We start from the raw sequence: 24,755 nt of genomic DNA, 5'->3' as shown, positions 1-24,755 counted from the left end.
CACTACACTGTGTTGCGGAGTCAGAGGTCAAGGAAGTAGGTTGAGTCACCTGGTCTGCTGTAGTGTTGAGTAGATCACCCTTGTCTTGTTGCTGGTTGTCCTGCGTCGATATTCTTCCTTCTGTAACAGTCCGTGGTTGAGGTTGTGCCTGCTTCGGGTTCAGAGGGAATGATGCAGAGGATGTTTTGTTCACAGACTGAGTCTCGGATGATTTGTTGGTTTTATGGTGAGATGATTCCGTTGCAATGGCCTGTGTGAGGTTCCTTACAAACTCAGAATATGGCTTTGTGTTCTTCTGTTTACTTGAAATGTACTTCTTTGAGATGACAATAATAACTGATGCAGCAGTGGAGCTTTGGAATTCAACTATATATTTTGCAAAGTGTTGTGGTAAGACACGGTCTCTTGAGCATCCCAATGGAGAACAGATGAGGGTCTTGAAATTTTGTTTTTTAAATTCTTGTATCAACTGCTGAAATGCTTTATTATAGAGCTCATAATTGGTGTCGCTGGGTTTTCCGTAGAATTTTGACTTTGTAACCAAACCAAATACACTAGCTCCACTTTTATGTTTTTGTAGCGTTAAGTTTGAGTTGCAGTAGTCAGCAGTTGTTGGCTTCCCAAAAAGCTCCTTGAACGGAACCGCCACTCCAGCACTCATATTTTTGTCGTGATCAAGATCAGCTGATATGCAATGGGCGAAAACTATGTCCTTATTATTTATATGATCTTTAATAACATTTGTCATGTCTGCTTCCAGTAGTTTAATTGTAGGATCACTAGTGATTGAAACTGCATTGTCAGAATTTGGTAGACAAGGTGGTGCTGAATATGAAGTTGCATTCTGCTGTGGTAGCTGTGGTTCTGCTGTGGGATCTCCAGGAACCTTTGGTAGTTTTTTATCTCCGTGATACCAATTTTTTAGGGCATTTATTATGAGGAACGCAATTTTTGACTTGCCACGGCCATTAAGGTGCAGTCCGTGCGTTGTAAAATGGAAGCGCCGAAAATCATCCAGATCTATTACAGAGAGATTGTCCATTTTGTAACTCAACTCTCTAAAATATTTATTCATTAGCAGTATATCTAAGTTGTCCGGATCATTTTGTGCTTTGTCATATCTAATAGGGATTGTACAAAGGAAAACTGGCCTATGTTTGCAGACTGATTGTAATTTTTCTTCTAGTTCTTTATACAAAGTTGGTAAGGTGCCGTTCAGACTATCATTGGTGCCCCCTAATATAATCAGAGGGTTGTCTTTATCAATAGTAGTTGACTCGAGTACTTGTAGAAGAGTGGTGTTAGCTCTGACATAGCCAAAAGTATTTATTTTTTCAGAACTGAATTTTTGAATTTTCCAGGCTATATGTTTACCCTGGCTGTCTGCACAAAGTGTTGTCTTGACATTTGGGCAAATATCAGTTTCAGATATCGTGGTTTTTGTGTTGTGTGCTTTATTTACATATTGTAGGGTATTTTGCTTTCCTAGTGTACTCTCATGATTTCTTCTTCTCCTCTTCATGTTAGCAGGAGGGACAGTGGGCTTCTGTGTACAGTTCATTGGAGTTTTATTTTCTTGTTCAAGTGTATGGAGGATATCATATCTGTTTTTTATAGGTAAAGTAGGATTATGGTTTGTTTCGAAACTGAGATGTTTTGATTTAGTTTGTACTTGAGTCCAGCTATTTTGCGACAAAGCATTTTTGATTTCTGTGTTGCTTTTTTCAATGACCAAGGTATTTAATTTTGTGTCCTTCTGAATCATTAGAGAAAAAAGTAATTTGTCACTAACTGTTGAGGGGCTAAGAAGAATATATGCTAATTGTGCACGCTTTTGAATTACTTCCTGTTCTGTCAGCTTCTTATTCTGAATGGAATTAATGTTCAAGAATCCAGTAGTAACTACGTCATTTACTATTGACTCAACAACCCAACAACAGTAGATACCACAATCATAACTATTAGGCTGTTGTGGGCTTTTTAATGACAGAAAGCTAGCTGTTGGTGCTTTACCACCCACATACTCTGACAGTCTCTGAGCAACTTTTTTTGCTGAATGAAGATTGTAGTTACCAAGAGAGTCTGCATGGTAAAATTTATTTTCATCTCTGTCGAAGATCAAAACACTCCAGTGTGATCCACTGCCTTCTCTACTTACTTCCTCCGAGTCATTTATTGGCATGATAGTTATCTTTCTTTCTGTAACTTTTAGAGGATCTAAAAAAGTATGAAAGTCTTGGCTATTCTTTACCGCATGCACTATCAACGGGTTTATTATAATACATGAGTTTGGAATTAGGAATTTATTACTTAGCATATCAAAGTATGGTTGGAGAGACAGATCTGAGAGCCAGTTGGTGCCTAATAACTCTGTCATAATCATTGTTTTATTTAGCAACAGACTGTCAGTTTGGGCTCCCTTCGATTCGCTATTTTTTATACTCTCTTGCACATGTGAAACAAGATCATCGGTTGAAGTTGCATATTCAGATGTATCAGGTACACACTGTACAGAAAAATCTGTCATATCTGGTACTATTTTTTTCGGAAGATATTCTGGGACGGGAAAAATCTCATTTGTGTATTTCATCAGACGAGTATCCGACTCAATGGAGTGATCAAGCACACATTTTAATTGCTCTTTTAAAGTTTCATTTTGTTTAACTAAATGCATGTTTTTTCCTTGTAATTCCAAAACTGTAGGGGATGCTAATTCTTGTGATTTATCAGTAATATCCAGGGGGGACTCAGATGGTGTAATGAAAAACTGAGGAGTGGATGTCTCGAAGAAATTCTTTTCATTAGATACTATACGGGCAGGGGACTCCTGGGTAGATGAGGTTTTTGGAGATAACAGTGATCTCATAGTGACAGGATGAGGCCCAGAGTGTTTAATGTTAGATGCAATAATTGCTGACTTAGCTGAGTCAGTTTTAATAACTGCATTACAGTTTCTTCCAAGGCAACGCCATGTCAAATCACCATTTTTCGCCACATAATTTTGTCTATATTTATAATTGTTAAAAATAAGATTATCCTTTCCACTTTTTGATTCCTCAATTTTAAACTCCATCTTTGTAGTCAAGATAATGTTTTTCTATACAACAAAAATATAAGTCGTAAACAAAACATGCATTGGTTAAAATAAAAGTATGACAGGTATGAAAGTATATAACGAAGATAATAATGAATGAATGATTATGATAATGATAATGAATCTCTTCAATGTGTAAACAGATAAAATATTATATTCTTCACAAATATGATCTCAACAGGTGTAATATCTGGGTTTGTTGCTCCAATATTGTTATTGCTCCAAAGGTCAGGTCTTGCTTGGTGATAAGCTGGTCAGCTGCAAATACGCCTTGGGTCAGATGTATCAGGTGGGCAGGGGGTAGGGTGGGGATCCAAACAGGAAAATACTGTTTGTGTCAAGTAGTCTGTAAGTTGTTTCCTGTTTATCTTGATGTGATTAAGTTCTTTACTTTGTAATTAGCCATTTTTATTTATTTTAAAACAGTGGTCAAGTTGTAAAATTATTGATAACTGGTAAATAATAATGAAAGTTAAAAGATTGTGCTCCCAGTGTCCTTTTCAACAATATATTTGGTTGGTGTTTAAAACATGTGCTATTGGCTAGGAGAAATGTGAGTATTTTTATAAGTCCTTTTAGCTGTACAATTTTAAAAGCTTTTTGAAATTTTATAACTTCACTTGGATAAAGATACTTTACCTATAATTTAAAACTGTAGTTTAGTCACACACTTTTAAAATACACTGTAAAAACTCAAATATAATGGCTCATAAAGAATCACAACCATATTGTTTTGAAACTCTATCATTTTCGACTGGACTTCGACTGGACTGCCTAAAAGAACAAAACTAGATCCAAGAGCAAAATGTGGAGCTATGATTGGCTACTGCAGTGGCGGATATAGAATTTGGGTAGAAGACCAGAAGAAAGACATTCAGTCTCATGATGTAGTATTCAACAAAAAGAAAATGTTTTTCTAAAAAATAATCCAATACTAGAAAATGAGCAAAGTCACAGTTTGTAAGAATAAAAAAATTGTGAAGAAGATGAAACAATGCCTATTAATTATGTAAGAGAAGTTATACATGAAGAAAATGAAATAAACCCTATTGAGATGGAAAACAAAATAGGCCACAGAGATTAATAAAAAAAACTATCTCAATTTAAAGATTATGAAATATACAATGCCTTCAATGAAGATCCAGAATCATTTGAAGAAGCTATTAAAGATGAGCAATGGAAGAAGGCAATTAGTGAGTTTGGAGTCACACTATGAAATGAAGACTTGTAAAGCTACGGATTTACAACAACATAAATTCTATGCGCTTTCTACCATGGAATCAGACTGTTCAGCCTCATATATTATAATTATATAAAAATTATCTTGCAGATAGTTCAGGATGTACATTTTTATTGATATAAAAATTCCCTGTTTTTATATATTAATTTTTTTAAATTTTAATTTAATAAAAATTCTAGTGGAGCCACAAAAGCATGATAAAGCAAGCATAAATGACATGTATCAAGTGTTGACACTAGTCTGTGATACCTAGGTTACATCGTCTCCGTCTGTGGTGACCAGTGAGAGCAACGGCCACACACAGCAGAGCTTACTACTGCAGCAGAACTCTGGACTGCCTCAGCAAATCTCTCTCAGCTCTGTTGGTGGGTAGAATCACTCCTGTAGCCACTCGATCAACTCTTAATTGCCTAATATAAATCTGATACATAAGTGTACATTGTCCTAGTGGAATATGTCATTTAGTTTAAATGTATCACAAAAGATGAACAAAAACATTGGTTTGGTCCTAAAAGCCAAAACCAGCCCTCTTATCCTAGTCCAAGTTAACGTTCCAGCTTTAGGTTGTAGAGCTAATGTACCCGTTAGTTAACGCTTGTGAAAGGATGACAGCAGTAAGGGTTAAGTCCTTCAACATTACAGTTTCTCTCTCTGTTTGTAAAATGGAGTATTGAGCAACTATGTTCCTTTTGAGAGAAAAAATGGCTACAGCTCATCCATATAGATTGAATGTCTCTAGTTCCAAAAGTCAAGCAAAATCTATGCAGCAGACATCATTCCTGCATCTATACAGTTTGTATTATTTTGTTTTAGGTAACCAAAATCAAGTGACAGTAATACCTGCCTCCAGTCTTGCCAACCTTAACTCTGGCGTGACGTCTGTCAGAACCAACAATGTTGTACAGGTTTGTTTTTATTGTTAAGACTTTAACTTTTCCCTCTTTTTTGTCAGTGGTTTTACTACATTTTGATTACTAGGCCTAAATAAACTTTCAAAAGTGTGTAATTGTTGATAAACACCCATACAAACACAAGTTCACACTATAACACTAAGATAACTAAAATATATTTTAAATAGATACGAGAGAGCTATACGATTTGAAAGAACAAGCCTGAATGGAAATAACTAAAGAAGTAATAAACGGTATTAGCAATCTGACACATACTTTCTCCCAATAGCTTGTCAACAACCTTTATCATGGGTAAGCGATGAATGTAACTAACTATGATATTTAAAAGGTAAAATCACAAAAGTTGCATTTGAACCTTAATTTTTACAGGAATGAGGGGTTGAACAATTTTGTTTAAAATTATAAGGACAATAACAGACAATTTCCAATCAGAGTCGGTTTTTTCTGAAACATTCATTTTTCAGTTTTTTCATGGATTTTTATGGTAAAATAACAAGAATGGGAGTTCTACCATTTTGTTCAGAATTTAAAGCGCTAAAACATACTAAATTTTTATGAAAATCACTTGGGCCATTTTCGAGAAAAACCTTTTTTCCCGTTATTTTATGGGTTTTTAAGGGAAAATCAGCGTTAAAAATTATAATAAAAAAAAATGAAAAAAAAACACCTGGAGATACCTTAATTTAGGACCTACATACCAAATTTCATCAATATCGGACCACAGGTTTAGTCTTGTAGCTCTGTACAAATCCACACATGTTAAAGTTAGTAGATGATAAAGTTAGTAGATGACACACACACACACACACACAGACATCACTTCGAAAACCACTTTTTTGGGTCCAAAGGGACCCAAAACGGATATATTCACCCAAGACTCAAACTTGAAAATTTTGATGAAAACAATACTTTCTCCATATGCTATACATAATAGGGGGGAGAAAGTAAAAATTAAAAATTATTTATGAACTTCTGGCTTGCAAGGAATCCAAACATTGGGTTTTGGCCACAAAAAAGGGATAGCAGAGATAGTAAACTAAAAGTTGGAAAAATTAACATTGACGCAACAGAATTTGTTCAACACTATATTGAATTATGGTACAGTACCTGGGGAAATCATTGAAAGCAGTCTATGCAGTATTGCAGATATATAAATCCATTCCCAAACTCCACATTGCTCGCCTTTACTTATTCCTTCAGCACTCCCTACGTCGTGGACCCGTTTCTCTCCCTTCCCATTGCATGTTAGGTTTGGAGATACATTAATGTAATTTCCACAGACAGTTCCCACACTCTGCACTGCTAGCCTTACTACTTCCTTCACCACTTCCTACGAAGCGGAGCTGTTTTCCTCCCTTCCCATAGCATTTTAGGATTTCAAATACCTTAATCTAATCGTCATAAACCGTTTTCACACTCCAGACTACTCGCCTTTACTACTTCCTTCATCACTTCCTACGTCACGGACCTGTTTCCCTCCCTTCCCATTGCATTTTAGGATTCCAGATACCTTAATCTAATTGTCATAAACTATTCCCACACTCCGAACAGCTCGCCTTCACTACTTCCTTCACCACTTCCTACGTCGCAGACCCGTTTTCCTCCCTTCCCATACCATTTTAGGATTGCAGATACCTTAATCTAATCGTCATAAACAGTTCCCACACTCCGGACTACTCGCCTTGACTACTTCCTTCACCCCTTCCTACGTCGCGGACCTGTTTCCCTCCCTTCCCATAGCATTTTATGATTGCAAATACCTTAATCTAATCGTCATAAACAGATCCAACACTCCGGACAACTTTCCTTTACTACTTCCTACGTCACAGACCTGTTTCCTTCCCGTCCTATAGCATTTTAGGATTGCAGAAGACCTTAATCTAATCGTCATAAACAGATCCCACACTTCGTACTGCTTGCCTTTACTAGGCCTACAATGTATCGAGCAATCTTCTTCAGTATAATCTTTGCTCAATAGTAACAAGTGATGCTTTCAGTTTTGTACTGTATTTGTAATTTGCTAGTATACTGTGGGTAGTTGCTTAGCAACCCATGAGACTAATGTTAAAAAAATGTGACTTTTAGTTTAGTTTTTCTACGTAATTAGATTTTTGTTGGCAGTTCTAACTGCATGAAACTCGGTTTTAGGCCAAAAATAAACTACATACAAGATTTGAATAAAATTGTCGGAGCTGTTTTCGAGATCTTTCTGCAAGCAAGCAAGCATACATACAAGCAAACTTTGCTCGTATTAGAGTATAGGATTAATGGCACATGATAGTATGGATTTATTATATGAATGTACCAAAAAGTAATTTCTTTGTTAAGTTTTCCATTATTAATTGGTTTGCTGTTGCTGTTACAGTTGCCAGGGCTGCAGACTATCAATGTTCCAGGACTAGGCAATGTACAGCTGATCCCCACCACAACCCTGCAGAACCAGCCCCAAATCATCCATAGTCTGCCACCCAGTGTACAGATTATTGGTGGGTTGTGTTACATCTCTCTAGTTCCATAAGAATCTAATTTGTTACAATTGCATAACAGCATAAAAACTTTGGTAGGATGTATCAATATGTAAATCTTAACATCATGAAAGAACCGTGTGTTTTTTCCTGGGCTAAGCCATGAATCTCATCGGTAAAATTTCATTTTAATGTGAAAAGTCAGGTTGAACTGATTTTGATTCTTTTTTCTCAAAATATTTTATCCGATAGTATTGAAGTGCTTCTCCAAAGAGGTTTGTGATTCAATACAAGATCCAGAATTTCTTGAAATCGCGGCAAAATCATGATCATCTAACCTTATTATGGTAATTTTATTTTATTTATTTATTTATTTTTTTAAGAGGTTGGCAGCCTTTTTTAACCTTGCATTTGCCCGTCCACATAGACTACAGATCTGTGCGTGGAACGTATCCAGCAAAGCAAGGGGTGAGGCGGTACAGTACGAAGGTGAACTGTACTGATAAATTTTAGTGGCAGTCGCTGCCTTGGGCCCGAAGTCCGTGACGCTACCAACTGAGCCACCGACTTGCCACCTTAATTTACATCCAATATTTACAAATTCAAATTCAAATTCAAATTCTTTATTCACTCATAACATCTTACATAGTACAACGTACAAAGACAGGAGTGTCGTCAAAAATAAAAATTTTAAAAAATACTATAACTAATAAATTCACACAACTCAAAATTATTACTACTGACATCAAGTAAAAGTTACCATTATAAAAAACAACAAATAAGATAAAATCCTGCTACAATCCTACAATCATACATTCTTTGCAGATAGCTTCTGTGAATATAATTTTTGAATGGAGAGATAATTATTCTTTATAAACAAATCATAACAGGTAATAAAAAAAAATTTATAAGTTTATTTTGGCGAGTTCAATAAATAATTGTCACTTAAGGTCCAGTGACAACATTAATGAAAACCAAATTAGTTGGTTAGTACTTAGTTTGATCGATGAAGGATGAGTACAGAGAAAGGAATGGATATTACCTATAAAAAATTGTTTCAAGCAGTCGACAGTACAAAAAAATCTCAACACAATTCAGAACTACATTTTGCTTTTAGTACTTCCTTCTGAAGAAGCCCATTTGCAGGCAAAATATCAAATTGTGTTGTTCAAATTGATTTGTTTTTCTGTACTGTCAACTGCCTTTAACTGGGTCAAGTTAGTTTTCATCCTTCTTCCCTAGTGTATTGATTAATACTTGCTAATTGTACAGTTACAAAATTAGATTAAACTTGTTTGTCATGTAGGTGGTGGCCAGGTCTCCCAGGAGGGTTCAGGTGGAGACAGGTGGCAGGTGGTGATGCCTACCACACCTACCAGTGCCCCCTCCCCACCACTGGTGCAAGGCGGAGGAGGGGTGGACTGGGTAGATGAGGACTCTGGTGATGAGAAGCCAAGGTCTCGACGTGTGGCTTGTACTTGTCCTAACTGCTGTGAGGGCGGAGAGAGGTGAGTCTAGAAAAGTCTTTTAAAACATCCTTTTTAGTTTTCTGTCTAGCTGATGAATGAGTTTGGGTCATTTTTAAAAGCCAACAAGATGGTTCGGTGGTTTATGTTGTGTAAAACTGTACCTTGTACAGTTTTACACAACATATTTAGCATATTTTGTAAAGTTTTGTTTGCTCAGGTCTCATACATCTGAACCAAAGATAATGGGGGGTGAAATGCCCCTAAAGAGTTATGGGTAGGCAAGTGTCAGCTAGTAAAACATTACATGACTGTTAAGTGATGCATGGTGTAATTTTAATAAGTCATAAGTAGTAAGTATTTTATTGCATTTGTGCACATTCTTCATTACAAAGGCAGTGGTGAACAGGTGCATGGTCGATCAATAAGTTATGAAAACTAAAAAGTTACAACAAAATACAACAAGAACAGTACAGTTGAGAAAAAGTTACCAATTCAAAAAGTTAGCAAAAAAATATATAAAAATGAAGATCTTGAAGCATTGTCAGAGATAAAACAATAGAAAAACAATCTGAGTCATATTTCACATAAACTAAGGTCAATTAATGTCATGGTCATTTAAGAAATCTGCCAGGGAGTAATATGATTTCTCCACCAATAATGCTTTAGTCCAAATTTTAAATTTTTGTGGTGTATAGGATTTTATTTTTGAGGGATCTTATTATATAGACAAATCCCCATATAGATGGGTTTTTTTTTCAAAATGAGAGTGTTTATTAATTGGATAATTTAGCATATTTAGGTTTCAGGTATTATAACTATGAGTGGGTCTAAATTCACCAAAAAGGGAATTATTTAAATGTACAAAGTTTACTGTTTCATGTACATAACATTGATGTACCAGTACCATTGACATAAATGTTTTGATGGTAAACTATTTGTAAGAATTTGACGTAGGTTCTTCCCATGACTGTCAGCATATATACAAACCCTGACTTCTTCGGCATTGGTAATATTCTGTACAACAACATGTTTTGATGAAGAATTCTTCTCTGTTGCTTAATTTTACTTACTTTGGTGCTTTTGTCCGCTTTTTTGTCTTTTGCATCCTTAGCATGTCTCATACACGGAGAGGGTTTAAACTCATTTTATCCTCTCCTGTTTGTTTGGAACGCGGCATAGAATAACCTTAGAACCGGCATAGAATAACATTTAATAACCACAAGTTGTCAATTTGACACAGAACGTAAAAAAGAAACTAGTATAAAATAGCTGCCACTAGGCTGTTTTTTTAACAACATCCAGGCTGTGGCTGAAATTGTTGCCAAAGCCAATAAACTTAAGCCTTCCTGGACTGCCTTCATAGTTAAAAAATTAGTAAAAAATCCTAACTAGTAAGAAGTTATTAGTTAGTTCCGTAAAAAGTAACTGATAGAATTTAATAGTTAGTCAGTTAAAAAAGTAACTGATAGAAGTTATTAGTTACTTACTTTCCGTGTCTGGAAAACAGACTTCGCTTTTCCAAAAATTAGCTACCGATATGGCTTTGTCATTCGCATGTAAAAGATCATCTAATGTGCAAGACTGGTCTAGGCGTGGGCAGATCAGCAGATGGCCAGGATCCTGAACAGCACCACACGCGCACAAGATGTTTTCTTCGTCTGGTAAGAGACCCCATTTCTGCATGTTTGTCTTGCAGTTTGGTACCTCGACCCTAATTCGATTTAGGGTCTTCCACACCGTGTAATGAAGGCCTCCACCAGGAGCCAGTTCCTCCCTGGCTGGTATGGGAGGGTTAGTCAACGTGGCCTCCCACCTTGCCACCCAATTGCTTGAGAGTGATCCATCCAGGACACGTATCTGTAGTAAAAAGCTCTTTCTGGACCGAAGCCGTCGCACTGCAGGTTGGTGGCCGTGTAGTGGATGACGAGGGTCGTCTCTTGCTTAGTCCTCTCTGCGTCGGCAGCGACATCACGTCGGATTGATGGAGGGGCAATACCTATGATAGGATAGAGTTTGTGTATTGGGGTTGGTTTCAAACACCCAGTTACAATCCGAGCCATGTCATTGACTCCAATGTCAACCCTTTTTGCATGTGACGATGCATTCCATACTGGTGCAGCGTACTCCACTGAGCGCTAAAGCTGAGGTTCTGAGGACATTAGGGTTAGCACCCCAGCATCTCCTGGTGAGCTTCCTGATGATATTATTCCTCGCTGAGACTTTACCTCTTGTCGCAATACAATGCGCCTTAAATGTCAGTGTGCGGTCCAGTATGACACCGGGTGTAGGACAATGCTGAAGACGGCCTCCCCGCCACCTCACATTCAACTCACGGCCTGCTTCTCTATTGTTTAGGTGAAAGGCACAAACTTGGGTCTTAGCAGGGTTCGGTTTGAGGTGATTTGCGTCATAGTACTGGGAAAGTTCATTTAGAGTCATAGTCAGCTTCTGTTCCACCTCTTCAAAACTCCTACCTTGTGCCGCCACCGCCGTATCATTGGCATATATATACTGACGTGTAGCGTTTGGCAACGGTTGGTCGTAAGTGTAAATGTTATAAAGAGCTGGGGCTAAGACGCTACCCAGAGGCAATCGATTCCTTGACTCCTCCATCTACTTTTCTTGCCTTGAAGGGACACGAAAAACCGCCTGTTATGAAGAAAAGTGCCTATCATTGAAGTCAGCTGATAGTCTTTGGTAATACTGTACACTTTTCCCAAGAGTCTTCGATGGTTTACGGTATTGTAGGCAGCTGTTAAATCTACAAAAGCGACACCCGTGATCTGTTTTCTCTCAAACCCATCCTCAATGTGCTGGGTCAGGTTTAAAACTTGGCCTCAACAAGACTTGCCTGATCGAAAGCCTGCCTGTTGTGGAATGATCTTTTGTTCCAGAAAATCGCCGATTCGATTGAGTATCAGACGTTCTAATATTTTATATGTGTGGCATAAGAGAGAAACAGGTCGAAAGTTCTTAGGATCGTTTGGATCTTTCCCAGGTTTGAGCAGTGCAGCCACACGATGTTTCCTCCATGCCTTTGGTATATGTATTTGTCTTACGCACATGTTCATGAGGCTCAACAACCATTGCGGGGTGCACAGAAGGAGCCTCCCCAAAGATTGTGACCATTACACGCTATGAACGACATCACAATCGGGAGCACCCGGGGCAACGCTGACATGTCAGCGGCAAATCCTTCTACAACCGGACGACTTCGAAAAAAAAAGTTATTGGTTGGTTAAAAACTAACTAATCTGAATAAGCGTAATCGGATTAACCAGGACACGTTCCAGGATAAATATGTATAGTTAAATGTAGACAGCCGGTCTTAATTACCAACACAAGTCAATGTTTTTAAACTGTAAGTCAATGTTTTTGAAACTACAGTGTCTTTTTCTCGTAAGGAAGGGCATTAGGATGTAAACTAACCATCCCTGGTCACCAGCTAGGTCCAGGACCATTCAAGGTCATAGACCCTCCCCTCTTACCCTGTTTGCAATAAAACACAATGCTCCAAAAGTATACAAAAGTGTGTTAAAAAACAAAAAACATGAAAGCAGTAAAAAAATATTACATTGTTCAAAAACAGAAAACTGTTAGATTATTTTCAAAGAAATTAATTCACCATAGTTTGTGTCTTGTAAATATTTTATTGGATCTTAAAGACTGGATCTTATATTTATTTACAAGTGTCATTGTGTTCAAATACGTATGTGATTGCGAATTTGACATTGTGATTCATATAAAATACAACATTCAGTTATGTTTTAATGCAATAACTGAAAATGGTTTGAACATTTTAATTACCATAATTTAATACGGTATTGTATTTCAATACACTTTCCTGTTCAATAGTTTTTAGTTTATTAGACTTTACGTATCTGGGAAGCCTCAATCCTACTTTATCCTTTATTCCGGTCAATTGGGAGTTAAGTATCACAGGTGGTTGGTTGCTACCACAGAAGACAATGTTTTGAGATGACAAATCACCAAACAAACATTCCCCCTTCCCACTCAACTATACTTGCTGTGTTGTTATTGGCTACCACTGCCCTTCCACGGGCCCAATGCATACCAAAGCAACTGGACTTTCCCTTTCTCCACCCTCTGCGTTGTTTGTAACAAGAGTGCTGACCTCTCACGCTGCACACAACCCTCACTGAACACGTAAAAATCTTTTATTTGAGATACTTCCACCTGACCAAAATCTAACGATTTCAAACTCCAAAACTAACGAATATATTATCTATTAATTAGCTAGAAATCTGACTGAGTAGAAGTTATTTCCAGTACTTTTGATTTTATTTTGGTAGAAACTAAAATCTTTTTTCTATATATAATTTATAAAATGTTGTAAATAGTCTACTACTGCAGCACTTTTGTCCAACATTTTTTAAATCTTTTTTCATTTTGTTTTGACATAAAAAAATCAAATTTCTTATTCTTGGAAAAACATTCCTTGTACATCGGTCAAAGATATAATTGAACAAAAAGACGTTTTTACAAAGATTAATGTTATAGACAATCAACTACAACAGTAGATGTTGTAATAATTGGCCTACCGTCCAAGGAGCCAAAAAAGATAGATGTTCCACGTACCGTCCCCTATGCACAAAATGCAGTTACAAACTGGACGATTATAATTAATTCTAATTTTGAACCAAAGACGTATAGCCTACATTGAGCCATAAAAAAATAAGTCAAACAAAAGCCCCTTAATAAACTGATTAGTGATTATATCCATTTACTCTTTGAAATACTATCACAAGCAGTTAAATTTTGTCTGTAGAGTAAAATTGAATGTAGGACTCACATCAGCTAAATTGTTAATTGCACATTTCAAGGCTAAGAATAGTATTATTAATCTCTGATAAATATATTTTTAAACTCATACAACATTCCTTACTCACAGTTTGAATTACTGTCCCAAATAAAAGTCTTTTGATATTGCAGGAGTAGTGATCGCAAGAAACTGCACATTTGCCACATCCCTGGATGCAACAAGATCTACGGCAAGACATCACATCTACGAGCACATCTGAGGTGGCACTCAGGGGAGCGACCGTTCATTTGCTCCTGGCAATTCTGTAATAAGCGCTTCACACGCTCTGACGAGCTACAAGTAAGATTACATAATATCTTTTTTCCAGATGGGTTTTAGAATTAGAAATGCATTGAAGATATTTATATTTGTAAAATTATACATGTAGCCCTTATAGTAGATACGTTTTAACTAATAGTCCAGGAGCTGAGGGGGTTTGAGCATGCATGAAAGTAGTACGCAATGTTATTGCTGATTATTGTAATATGGACTGTGGTGATCAAAATTACGTATGTCGCCTATTTCGAAAGTGGTCGATAAGGTGGGGGGGAGGGGGCAAACATGGCGGTTTGCGCTATGCGTTAAAACGCTGATAGTTCGAAAACGGTAAAAGATAGAACATGGGTTAAAACGTCGTTGGAATTCTAAAAATGTGGACAACAATAATGGTTATTGGTTCCGAGGTCGTATCTCTATAAATAAACAAGTTATTGTATAAAATATGTAAAAATGGACTTTTCGTGTAGTTTTTTTTACCGAAAGTAGAATTAATTTGTGAGTGTCGCAAAGAAGTAATATCAAATAGCTTTGCTGATGGTTGTAATATGGACTGTGGTGATAAAAAATACGCATTTCGCCTACTTTTCTGGTGGTCGAGAACTTGGGGGGAGGGGGGCAAAGATGGCGGAACGCGCTATGCATCGAAACGACTGTAGCTCGAGAACGGTACGAGATAGGACATCGGTTAAAACGTAGTTTTAATCCGAAAAATATTACCAATAGAAAAGGTCTTTGGGTAAAAAGTTGTATCTTAACTAATAAAAAAGTTATAACAATAATAAGTTTAACAAAATCTACATCGTACAGCTATTTTTTTCGAAAATCGTATGGATTATCTATATAAATAAAATTAGAGTTTTGTCTGTACTTTGCTCAGAATTATATACTTTTAGGTTATTTTTACGTGTTATACATTAAAGAAGCAGAAACGAGTCTTATCTCTATTTCTGTCTGTCTGTCTGTCTGTCTGTCTGTCTGTCTGTCTGTCTGTCTTTCCCTTTGTCTGTAACACTCAAGATGGCATTTTACGCAATCTTCTCCGTGAAAACCAGAGTACCTATCAAGATCCAAGTCATTTTAATGTATTCACTGGATTGGCGAGAGTGTCTTTAGTGATTTAAATATAGCCTCACTACTTAGTAAATAAAATTATGGACGTTCAAAAATGCAGTTTTGTGCGATTTTTGTCAAATTTTCGTTCAATTTTTATCACATAATCGTCTATGAAATAACGGACAGCTGTTCGGATCAAGATTATTTTTCTAGCTGTTGTTTACAAATACCGCAACCATTTCGAATCACGTTTTGAAAGCAAATCCCAACCAAGTGAGATTAAACACGTTTTTCTTACATAACGGATTTAATTAATCGCAAGTGCAATAATATAGTCTAATAGTGTAACCGTAAATGAAATTAAATAACTAGACATCGTCCAAATCGGAACCAGAAATTCTTTGAGTATAAAATGTTTCTTGAGTTTTGACAACCAGAAAGAAGGCCTTGAATCAGTGTTGTATAGGGCTGGACACTGAAATGATCGTCGCCAATAGCTTACAAAAAAGGTTTCCACTCATTGACGGCACTTCAATGGCGGTTGTGTAAAGTGTAAAGTAAAAAATCACAACTGCAGTGGATGATTGTAACAGAGGTTTAACAGAGGAAGTGCTAAACTCGCTTTTCCAATGTGTCACTTTCTGTTTCTACTCACCGTGTGATGCAATCGCTGGACCATACAGCCAATAGGCCCATAGCTCATAGCTTGGGTACGTAAGCCTACATATTTATTCATAACAACTTTTTTGACGACGATCCTTGATACCGGTACTTTTCCATAGAATACATGGCCTACCTACTTAAGAAATATAATTACAAATGACCAAAAACCCAACATTGTGTGATTTTCGTCACATTTCCTTCTAATGTTAATAGATATACTAATCATTGTTTAGAGAATGCGTAATCTATTAAATAACAAAAAGTTGTTTGGGTAAGGTTGTTTTTTTTTTCAAACTGACACCGATAAGTTTACGCTATAACTTTTTACGAGAAAATCCAAAAGCAAGAGATCAATAACCTCGGGACTAGATATTAATGTATTTAATTGGTCGGATGTACTATAGTTCTTAGGTAGGTTCTTACGTAGGTACTGGTTCTTTTCCTTTTTAGAACCGTTGGTAGCTGCTAGAATCATTTTTACGTAGGTACCAACACATCACTGTAGTTTACAAATTAGTTATCGTTGGTGTTGCACCTTATTTATTAGAGCCATCCGTATTCAATTTAAGTGATGTCTTAACTCTGTATAAGTTTTGCTTTTTCTGTCTGGATTCCAAATCTTAGCTTACCCGGTATGCTAAGAAAATGATAACCTATTTGAGTAGGCTAAAACATTTGTTGGGCAAACCATCATGAATTGTTTACGCCTTTATATTGTTTATGTATCAATAGTTCGTGGCCTTTTTTGGATTGTTGTGTGTATGTCTGTTGGTAACGCATTAACACGTTGGGTGCTGATGACGGGAATTCCCGCAATTGCTTAACATTGAAATAAATGCAACTTTTATGTTCAAACATGTCGACAGCACGAATAGTGTTAATGTCCTTATTTCTCAGTGTTTCACGGAATGGACAAGAGCACCTTTGATACTGAAAATGTCAACCGGAATAAAGTGTTAAATGGTGAGGTTGAGGTAGTACTTTAAATACGTTTAAGTTAACCGATGTGGAAAGTAACTTTCAATTATAGGCCTACTTTAGGGCTACGCTTCATGGATCTATAAAACATTTTTTAGTTTAATCATTGGACATATGGACCATAACGATCCGGGTGACATTTAATTGCAAAGCATTTATTTTGGCTTGAACTGTCAGATACTGTATTTGCGAAGGTTTATATATAATAGTTTTGCCAGCATATCTGCAAATATGCAAACTAACTGCTGTTCTTAATCTTAATATAAGAAGGTTTCAACTGACTACTATAAGATCCCCGTGCGTAGAACGGGCACACAGCTAGTTGATAAATAATAGTGTAATTACTTAATTACTCGGCTAAATATTAACTAGATGCATTTTCTTATAAGAAAAAAATATATTATTACGAATACATTTGGTTTAAAATGCAAAACACGGCCTCCAAACGCCTTGGGGTTCGTCCGATAGGTTGCGTCATAATTGCTGCGCAGTGCTGCTGATATCGACACAACTGTTAATAAGAACTGAATAACTGGCATAACTGAATAAGAATCTGTTACATAATCATATTGTAATAACCTACAATTTTATAATAATTAAAATTGGATTTGTAGTGGTAGTCTGTATTATGCATTTGATTCCGGCGAAACCCCAAGTATTATATGTAGTTTGGAGGCCGTGTTTTACATTTTAAACCAAATGTATTCGTAATAATATATTTTTTTCTTATAAGAAAATGCATCTAGTTAATATTTAGCCGAGTAATTAAGTAATTGAACTATTATTTATCAACAATCCATACGTTTTTCGAAAAAAATAGCTGTACGATGTAGATTTTGTTAAACTTATTATTGTTATAACTTTTTTATTAGTTAAGATACAACTTTTTACCCAAAGACCTTTTCTATTGGTAATATTTTTCGGATTAAAACTACGTTTTAACCGATGTCCTATCTCGTACCGTTCTCGAGCTACAGTCGTTTCGATGCATAGCGCGTTCCGCCATCTTTGCCCCCCTCCCCCCAAGTTCTCGACCACCAGAAAAGTAGGCGAAATGCGTATTTTTTATCACCACAGTCCATATTACAACCATCAGCAAAGCTACTTGATATTACTTCTTTGCGACACTCACAAATTAATTCTACTTTCGGTAAAAAAAAACTACACGAAAAGTCCATTTTTACATATTTTATACAATAACTTGTTTATTTATAGAGATACGACCTCGGAACCAATAACAATTATTGTTGTCCACATTTTTAGAATTCCAACGACGTTTTAACCGATGTTCTATCTTTTACCGTTTTCGAACTATCAGCGTTTTAACGCATAGCGCAAACCGCCATGTTTGCCCCCTCCCCCCCACCTTATCGACCACTTTCGAAATAGGCGACATACGTAATTTTGATCACCACAGTCCATATTACAATAATCAGCAATAACATTGCGTACTACTTTCATGCATGCTCAAACCCCGTCAGCTCCTGGACTATAAGTGCCACATAAGGAGAAACTGTGTAAAATTTGATTTGCATAAATATGATTGACAAAATTCAGCACATATGGGGAAAGGTTTTTTTTTTGTTCTTTACTTGATTGAACCAACTGGAGCTTTTAGTGTCGTACTTGAAACCATAAAAATTAAAGAAATGCCTTATGTAGACTATAAATAGCGACTTTTAAGGGATGATTTCTGCAAGTTGAAAAAACAGCCCCAGGCTTAAGGTGAATAGTGGCTCTGTGCTGCAAAGAGCTTTGACGCCCCTTCCTGCCTAACAAGGAGTCCTTAAATTTTTTAATATTAAGTTGTAACGCTGTTTGGAGGTTAAAATATTCATTGAAATTTATAAGTTTTCTTTTTGTCTCAATCTTAGTAATCAAAACATGTTGTTAATGTTCCAGAGACATAGAAGAACTCATACCGGTGAGAAGAGGTTCCAGTGTCCGGAATGCAACAAGAAGTTCATGAGAAGTGACCACCTGTCCAAACACATTCGAACACATCAGAAACAACGCATCATTGTAAGTGACTACAACTCTGCACACCTCTACATGCATCATTTGTTTGGTTTTTATTGTTTCACACTTTTAGTCACAGACCATTAGAAAGACAGTCATAAAGTTAAATAAACTGTAAACCGGGGAGCTTTAAAAATATTCGTCCTTGCAATTTTAATACCAAGAAACCAGTAAAAGGATCAAACTATCACAAAATCCAATTTATAAGAGACTAGCTAGTTGCTGCGCTAACAACTATTATTTTAAATTGTAATTTGTTCTTTACAAATACAATAAATAGTTTTAGTATTATTGTAATTCCTTCTTTTAATGACAGTAATGTGGTGGGTTAATAACAAATTGGGAGTAATTTGATTACCTGAGAATCCTGAGATAGCTTGCACGATTATTAGTCACTTAATAATTTATGTTAGATTGTGTGGGTATAGAAAAAAAGATAAAAATATTAAGGCATTGCCATCCCTTTTATTGTATATAATACTTTGATACAGGTTTTTACTTGTTATGTTAAAATATTTAATAGGGCCTACAGTAGTGGAGAATTTAAACTTTGTTGAGTGCACAGGTGTGCTGCGATTGGGTTTTAATATATTTGGACTTATCCAAAAGTAAAATAGTTTACTGTTCTGCATTCTTTGGAAACATTGTGGCACTATTTCAAATCATGACTAATACAGAATGTTGTGATTCAAACCTATTCAATTGAAACCAATGGTTCTTGAAGGATTTTTTTCAAATTTTGAAAACCCATACTTGACTACTTAAACACTATTTCACCAGTTCCCAAGCTTCAATAAATAAGCTACATAGGTAACCTGTTTTGAGTTTTACCCGAGTGTTTTTTTTTTTTTTTTGTACTCCTTGCATTGCTTTTTGCATGCTTGTTGATTATTTTGCCTTTGCCCTGTTTGTTTACGCCCCTATTTTGTTGTTTTGACCCAGGATGTGCAAAACATTGAAACCCTCCCGACCACCAAAGAACTTTGGATCACTTCAGACACCTCACCCACCACTATTTATTTGAAACAAATCCAAATGGCTCAGGTATTTATTTTTTGCTTACTCTATATTATGTTTGCTGTTTTATTGAGTTTTATATTGTAAAAATGGTGCTGTAAATTTGCAACTGGATTGATAGTGCTGAAATGTATGCATCTCATGCACTCAATCTCTGTTCATGAATAATAATGTGCCGTGTTTTGTCCTTCAGTGTAATTCCTTTGTCATTAGCATATTTTTTTACCTATAGGCCTACAGGGTGTTAAAAAAAAGGTGGGGGACATAATTTACATAGTGATTCCTTGTGTCAAAATAAAGAGAAAATCAAGAATACTATTGTTCCAAAATCGCTTTGTTAACCAGATATCCGCCATTTTGTATTTTTTACATACATTTTTATCTTTGATTTTTTCCAACCGATCTTTCTGAAACTTGGTATGTATGTTAAGGTAGAATGGGGTAGAATAAGGCTAAGCTAGTCAGATTTGCTATTTTACTACTAAAAATAATGATTTCAGTTATTTTAAAATTGATCTTTGTAACTTGGTAACATTTAGGACTTGAAAATGCTAAATAGAAGTGTTCTTCACATTTTTTCTTAAATTCAGCCATATTTTAGTAATTTAAGTTGATAACTTTTGATTATAACCTCCTCTACCTTAACATATTATATCAAGTTTTATAAAGTTCGGTTGAAAAAATTCAAAGATAAAAATGTTTATGTACCTAACAAATAAAAAATGGTGGATATTTGTTTAACAAAGCGATTTTGAACAAAACGTTGTCCTTCGAAATTTCGAATAGTTTTCGAATAAAACAGCTGGCATGCTTGCTTAGGCCTTTATCAAAACTCTTTCTCATGCAGAAATTTCAAAACTTTAACCATTATTATCTTTGAAAAGGTTAGGTTTATGGAAAAAATCACAAGAATAAAATCGTCTTAAAATTACATTCATAAAATCATCATAAAATACAGGGTGTTCTATAAGAAAAATCAAAGTTGGCGGCCGTATTGGAAAAATGGTGGCTAAAATATTTTTTCGACTTGACTACAATTTTTTAAATTAAAAATCCAAGGCACTTACCATTTAACTTTTTTTTATATCTCTTATAGTTTTCGAATAAAACGGCTGGCACACTTATATCAATCACCCTGTATTGGCTAATAAGGATAATAAATTCTTAAAAAAAATATTATCTCTATTTCTTCTACTCGGTGGCGTTCTATGACTTTTGCCCTAACCTACAAAACAACTAGTCTCCAATTCCATTCCACTCCTACCACTCAACTCAAATCCATGCATTATTTTTACGCCACCCAGTACTATGTATAAGAGGGAAAGTAAAAACAGAGGGAGGAAAATTTTCAAATAACATCTGTGTTTTGCTAATTATCTACTGTTATGTTTTTGCAGGAGGCAGCCACTTCTACCCAGTCAGCCTCAGCAGACGACAGTTCCTCGGGGGACGAGAAGATGATGATCACCCTGAGCAGTGAGGCAGACCAATCAGAACTCACCATCGTAGACCCTCTAGAACATCCTGAGGATGAGATGGCACTGGGCCACTAACAGGTAACATAGAGTCATCACATGGCATTAATACAATTGACACAAATAAGTCATTTTATCTTTATCTGAAAAGTCGATTGAAACAAAAGGTACTATTCCTACATCTGGTAAAAGTTTAAGAGTAGTAATTATTACATTCAGATATTATTTGTCATCCAAAAACTCTTCTACCAAATATCAATTATCAATTATTTAAGATGGGGACGCCACTATGTGCGTATTTTAACCCAAATATGAGTGAAGGACGAGTGTAGGATGAGTGGCGCGATCTTGTAGTCTTGTTAGTGATTAAGGCTGACATGTTCCTTAGACACAGCTGTTAATTAATAGCCCATACAGCTAATGGCAACTAAGGAACCTACAGTTTATTGTGGAATCCGAACCACATTTTTTCCTTGTAATTTACGAATTGGTCTAATTATCAGGATAGTACTGCGGATAGTCGTGTTAATCCACACCAGGGAGCATCGCATCCACAATGCATCCCTATAAATATCCACAATTTGTGACCTCCTAGTAGCTGGATTACAGGACGACGCCACCCGTCCCAGTAAGCCTTCTCCAAATACCACTCTAATCAAATCAAATCCTTTAAAATTTTGAAGAGATTTTGATATATATATTTAGGATCAGAATACTGAGGGAACAAATGGACATCATGATAGTGATGGACAAGACCCGAAACTTCGAGATTTTTTCGAGATTTATTTTATCTCGAAGCTTCGGGCGGGATTAAAATGCTAACGGGATATTTTCGAGACGAGATTAAAAAAAAAAAAAAAAAAAAAAAAATCAAAATTTTTTTAAAAATTTTTAATTTAAAAAAGATTTTTTAAACTGCTAAGTTTTTTAGCAAAACGTTAATTGCAAACTTTTAATTTAAAATTAAAAAAAATTTAAATTTAACAAAAATTAAAATAAAAACAAATTTAAAAATTAAAAACAAAAATTTTAAAATATTTTTGAAATTTTAAATTCAAACAAATTTTAATTTTTTGTTAATTTAAAACATTTGAGTTTTTTTGCTAAACGTAATTTGCAAACCTTTAAATTTAAAATTTAAAATTTTTAAAAATTTTATTAAATTTAAATTTAAAAAAATTAAATAAAAAAGATCAATTTCAAATCAAAAAAAAGTTTAAACTGCTAAGTTTTTTTGCAAAACGTAAATTGCAAACTTTTAATTTAAAATAAAAAAAATAAAAAATTTAGAAATTTAAAATTTAAATTTTTAAAAATTTTATATTAAAAAAAATATATTTTAAAAATTAAAATTAAAAAAATTTATATTCTTAAAATTTTAAAAAAACTAAGTTTTTTGTGAAACGTACATTGCAACCTTTTATTTAAAATTTCAAAAAAATTAAAATTAAAAAAAAAATTTTTTTAATAAAAATTTTAAAATAAAAAAAACTGCAAAGGCGTTTATTTAATTATTTATTCTTTACAAGGAAATATTGCTTCAATCATTTTATATTTTTTTTTGCATAGCAAATGAAAAGTTTTGTTGGTGTAAGCAGTGTGAGACATGTTTTACTACTGTAAACATATAATTTACTCCAAAATCATTCTATTAATAACACAAGACTTAAAATTGTTACTTGATACTTAACTAGTAATACTGTTGTTTTTTATATTTTGCAAAGTTGAACTATATTATACCAACTGACATCTCCATGTTTCCTATGCCGAAGAGTTATTTTTAATAAGTTAGGCCTTATTCGTTTCTTTTATATAGGCTACTGATGTTTTTATCAATGTTTTCAATAAAAGATATTAAATATTTTTGTCTATTTTTTGCCAAGTTCTTAGAACTTGTAAATATATCTGAACTTAAAAAGTAGATATTAATTTTTTATAACTTTTCATTAAATCTCGTCCCGAAAAAAAATCTCGTCCCGCGGGAATTAAAAAAATCTCGTCTCGTCTCGTCTCGAAGTGAAAAATCTAGTCTCGTCCATCACTACATCATGAAATACATTTTAAAATCTGGTCTTGAAACGAATCTTGAAACGAGGTCCCTCATTTAAGAATAAAAGCCAGCTTCACTACAAGTATATTCCACTACACCTAACATTCCCAAGATATATATTGAACACTTTATGTAATTGATAAGGCTGAGACAACTGACATCCGCATATCATGTAATCGAAGTTATGCTAAAAAAATATTATTGCTAAATATAGAGGGTTATTCATTGGCACAGAAGTATATGGTATGATGACCGACGTGGCGAAGGAAAAATAAAACTTACACAGCATAAGGATGGGCCTCTCTTTGAAGTAAGAACGTGCCTTCTCAACAAACAGATATTAAAAAAAAAACACAGATTTAATCTGCATAGCACTGATGAAATCGCAGAAGTGTGTACCACAAAAGATCCACCTAAAAAACGATTTTAATACTATTTTAAAGATTCTTCCAAAAACATTCCATATATTATACTATTCATAAAAAAGAAGATAAACCAGTTAACAAAGGAACAATAACTCCTATGATGGACGGTATAAGAAATATGTTATTAATTGAATGATCAACCATATTTTGTAACTAACATATTTTGTATTAGTCATTATTGTTTCTACACCTATTTACTAGCCTACTCATTAAACAATGCTAATTGCTCACATTTTTTAATAATTTCACTATTTTTGTCGCAGTTAGAAGAATTGTCGTAAGCGTAAGCCTTCAAAGCAACCTAGTTTAAAATAATAGTTGTTAAGTGCAGCAACGCACGCCGGGTAACTACTAGTATTGATTAAACACTACAATAAATCTCAAATAAAAATGTTAGTTAATACACAAAAAAGAGCAGAATGAATCTTTAACATAATATGTTTTTAAATCAAAACAAAGCAGAAGTTTTCCATTAATGTTGAACTAGTGCTCCGCCACGGGAATGTTGTCAGCAATAAAAGACATAATAATTAACAAATACTTTTTATCTTTGTATTTTGTTTTTCTATGAACTCAGAATGTTGACAAGGAGCTAATTTTACCTCCCCCTTGTGACAATGTGAGCGTAAGGAGAATATATTTGTGTCCCTGTTAGTCTGTTCTCTATGACTCTAAATTCATAGATTTTCAGTAGTGACAAATCCAATTTAACGACCCCAATTCAAAGAGTCTGTGTGTGTGTTTTTAGGAACTTTCAGAGCACATTTAACACCATCACTGTTATTTACTTTTTAG

General features: G+C 35.0%; 1 protein-coding gene across 2 annotated transcripts in view; it reads left to right on the top strand.

Annotated features, from left to right (window-relative positions):
- The window catches only part of LOC128999762 (transcription factor Sp4-like), a 44,750-nt gene that overhangs the window by 17,691 nt on the left and 2,304 nt on the right, over positions 1-24,755 (top strand). Inside the window, exons 8-15 of one of the 2 annotated variants that reach the window (XM_054426425.1) lie at positions 4,588-4,699; positions 5,148-5,239; positions 7,611-7,731; positions 9,017-9,218; positions 14,133-14,301; positions 18,877-18,996; positions 19,936-20,037; positions 21,408-21,566. In XM_054426425.1, coding sequence (XP_054282400.1) covers positions 4,588-4,699; positions 5,148-5,239; positions 7,611-7,731; positions 9,017-9,218; positions 14,133-14,301; positions 18,877-18,996; positions 19,936-20,037; positions 21,408-21,563 — 1,074 coding nt within the window. In that variant the 3' untranslated portion in view covers positions 21,564-21,566. The remainder of the gene's footprint in view (positions 1-4,587; positions 4,700-5,147; positions 5,240-7,610; positions 7,732-9,016; positions 9,219-14,132; positions 14,302-18,876; positions 18,997-19,935; positions 20,038-21,407; positions 21,567-24,755) is intronic. The other variant, XM_054426426.1, reaches the window with a different exon arrangement.

Source organism: Macrosteles quadrilineatus, unplaced genomic scaffold (assembly GCF_028750875.1).
Source record: "Macrosteles quadrilineatus isolate MER2022 unplaced genomic scaffold, UCM_ALF_1.0 Scaffold_8__2_contigs__length_117827958, whole genome shotgun sequence".
In the NCBI taxonomy this organism is placed as follows: Eukaryota; Metazoa; Arthropoda; class Insecta; order Hemiptera; family Cicadellidae; genus Macrosteles; species Macrosteles quadrilineatus.
Note: the sequence above shows the minus strand (reverse complement) of the source record. Positions and strands in the feature narration are given on the sequence as shown.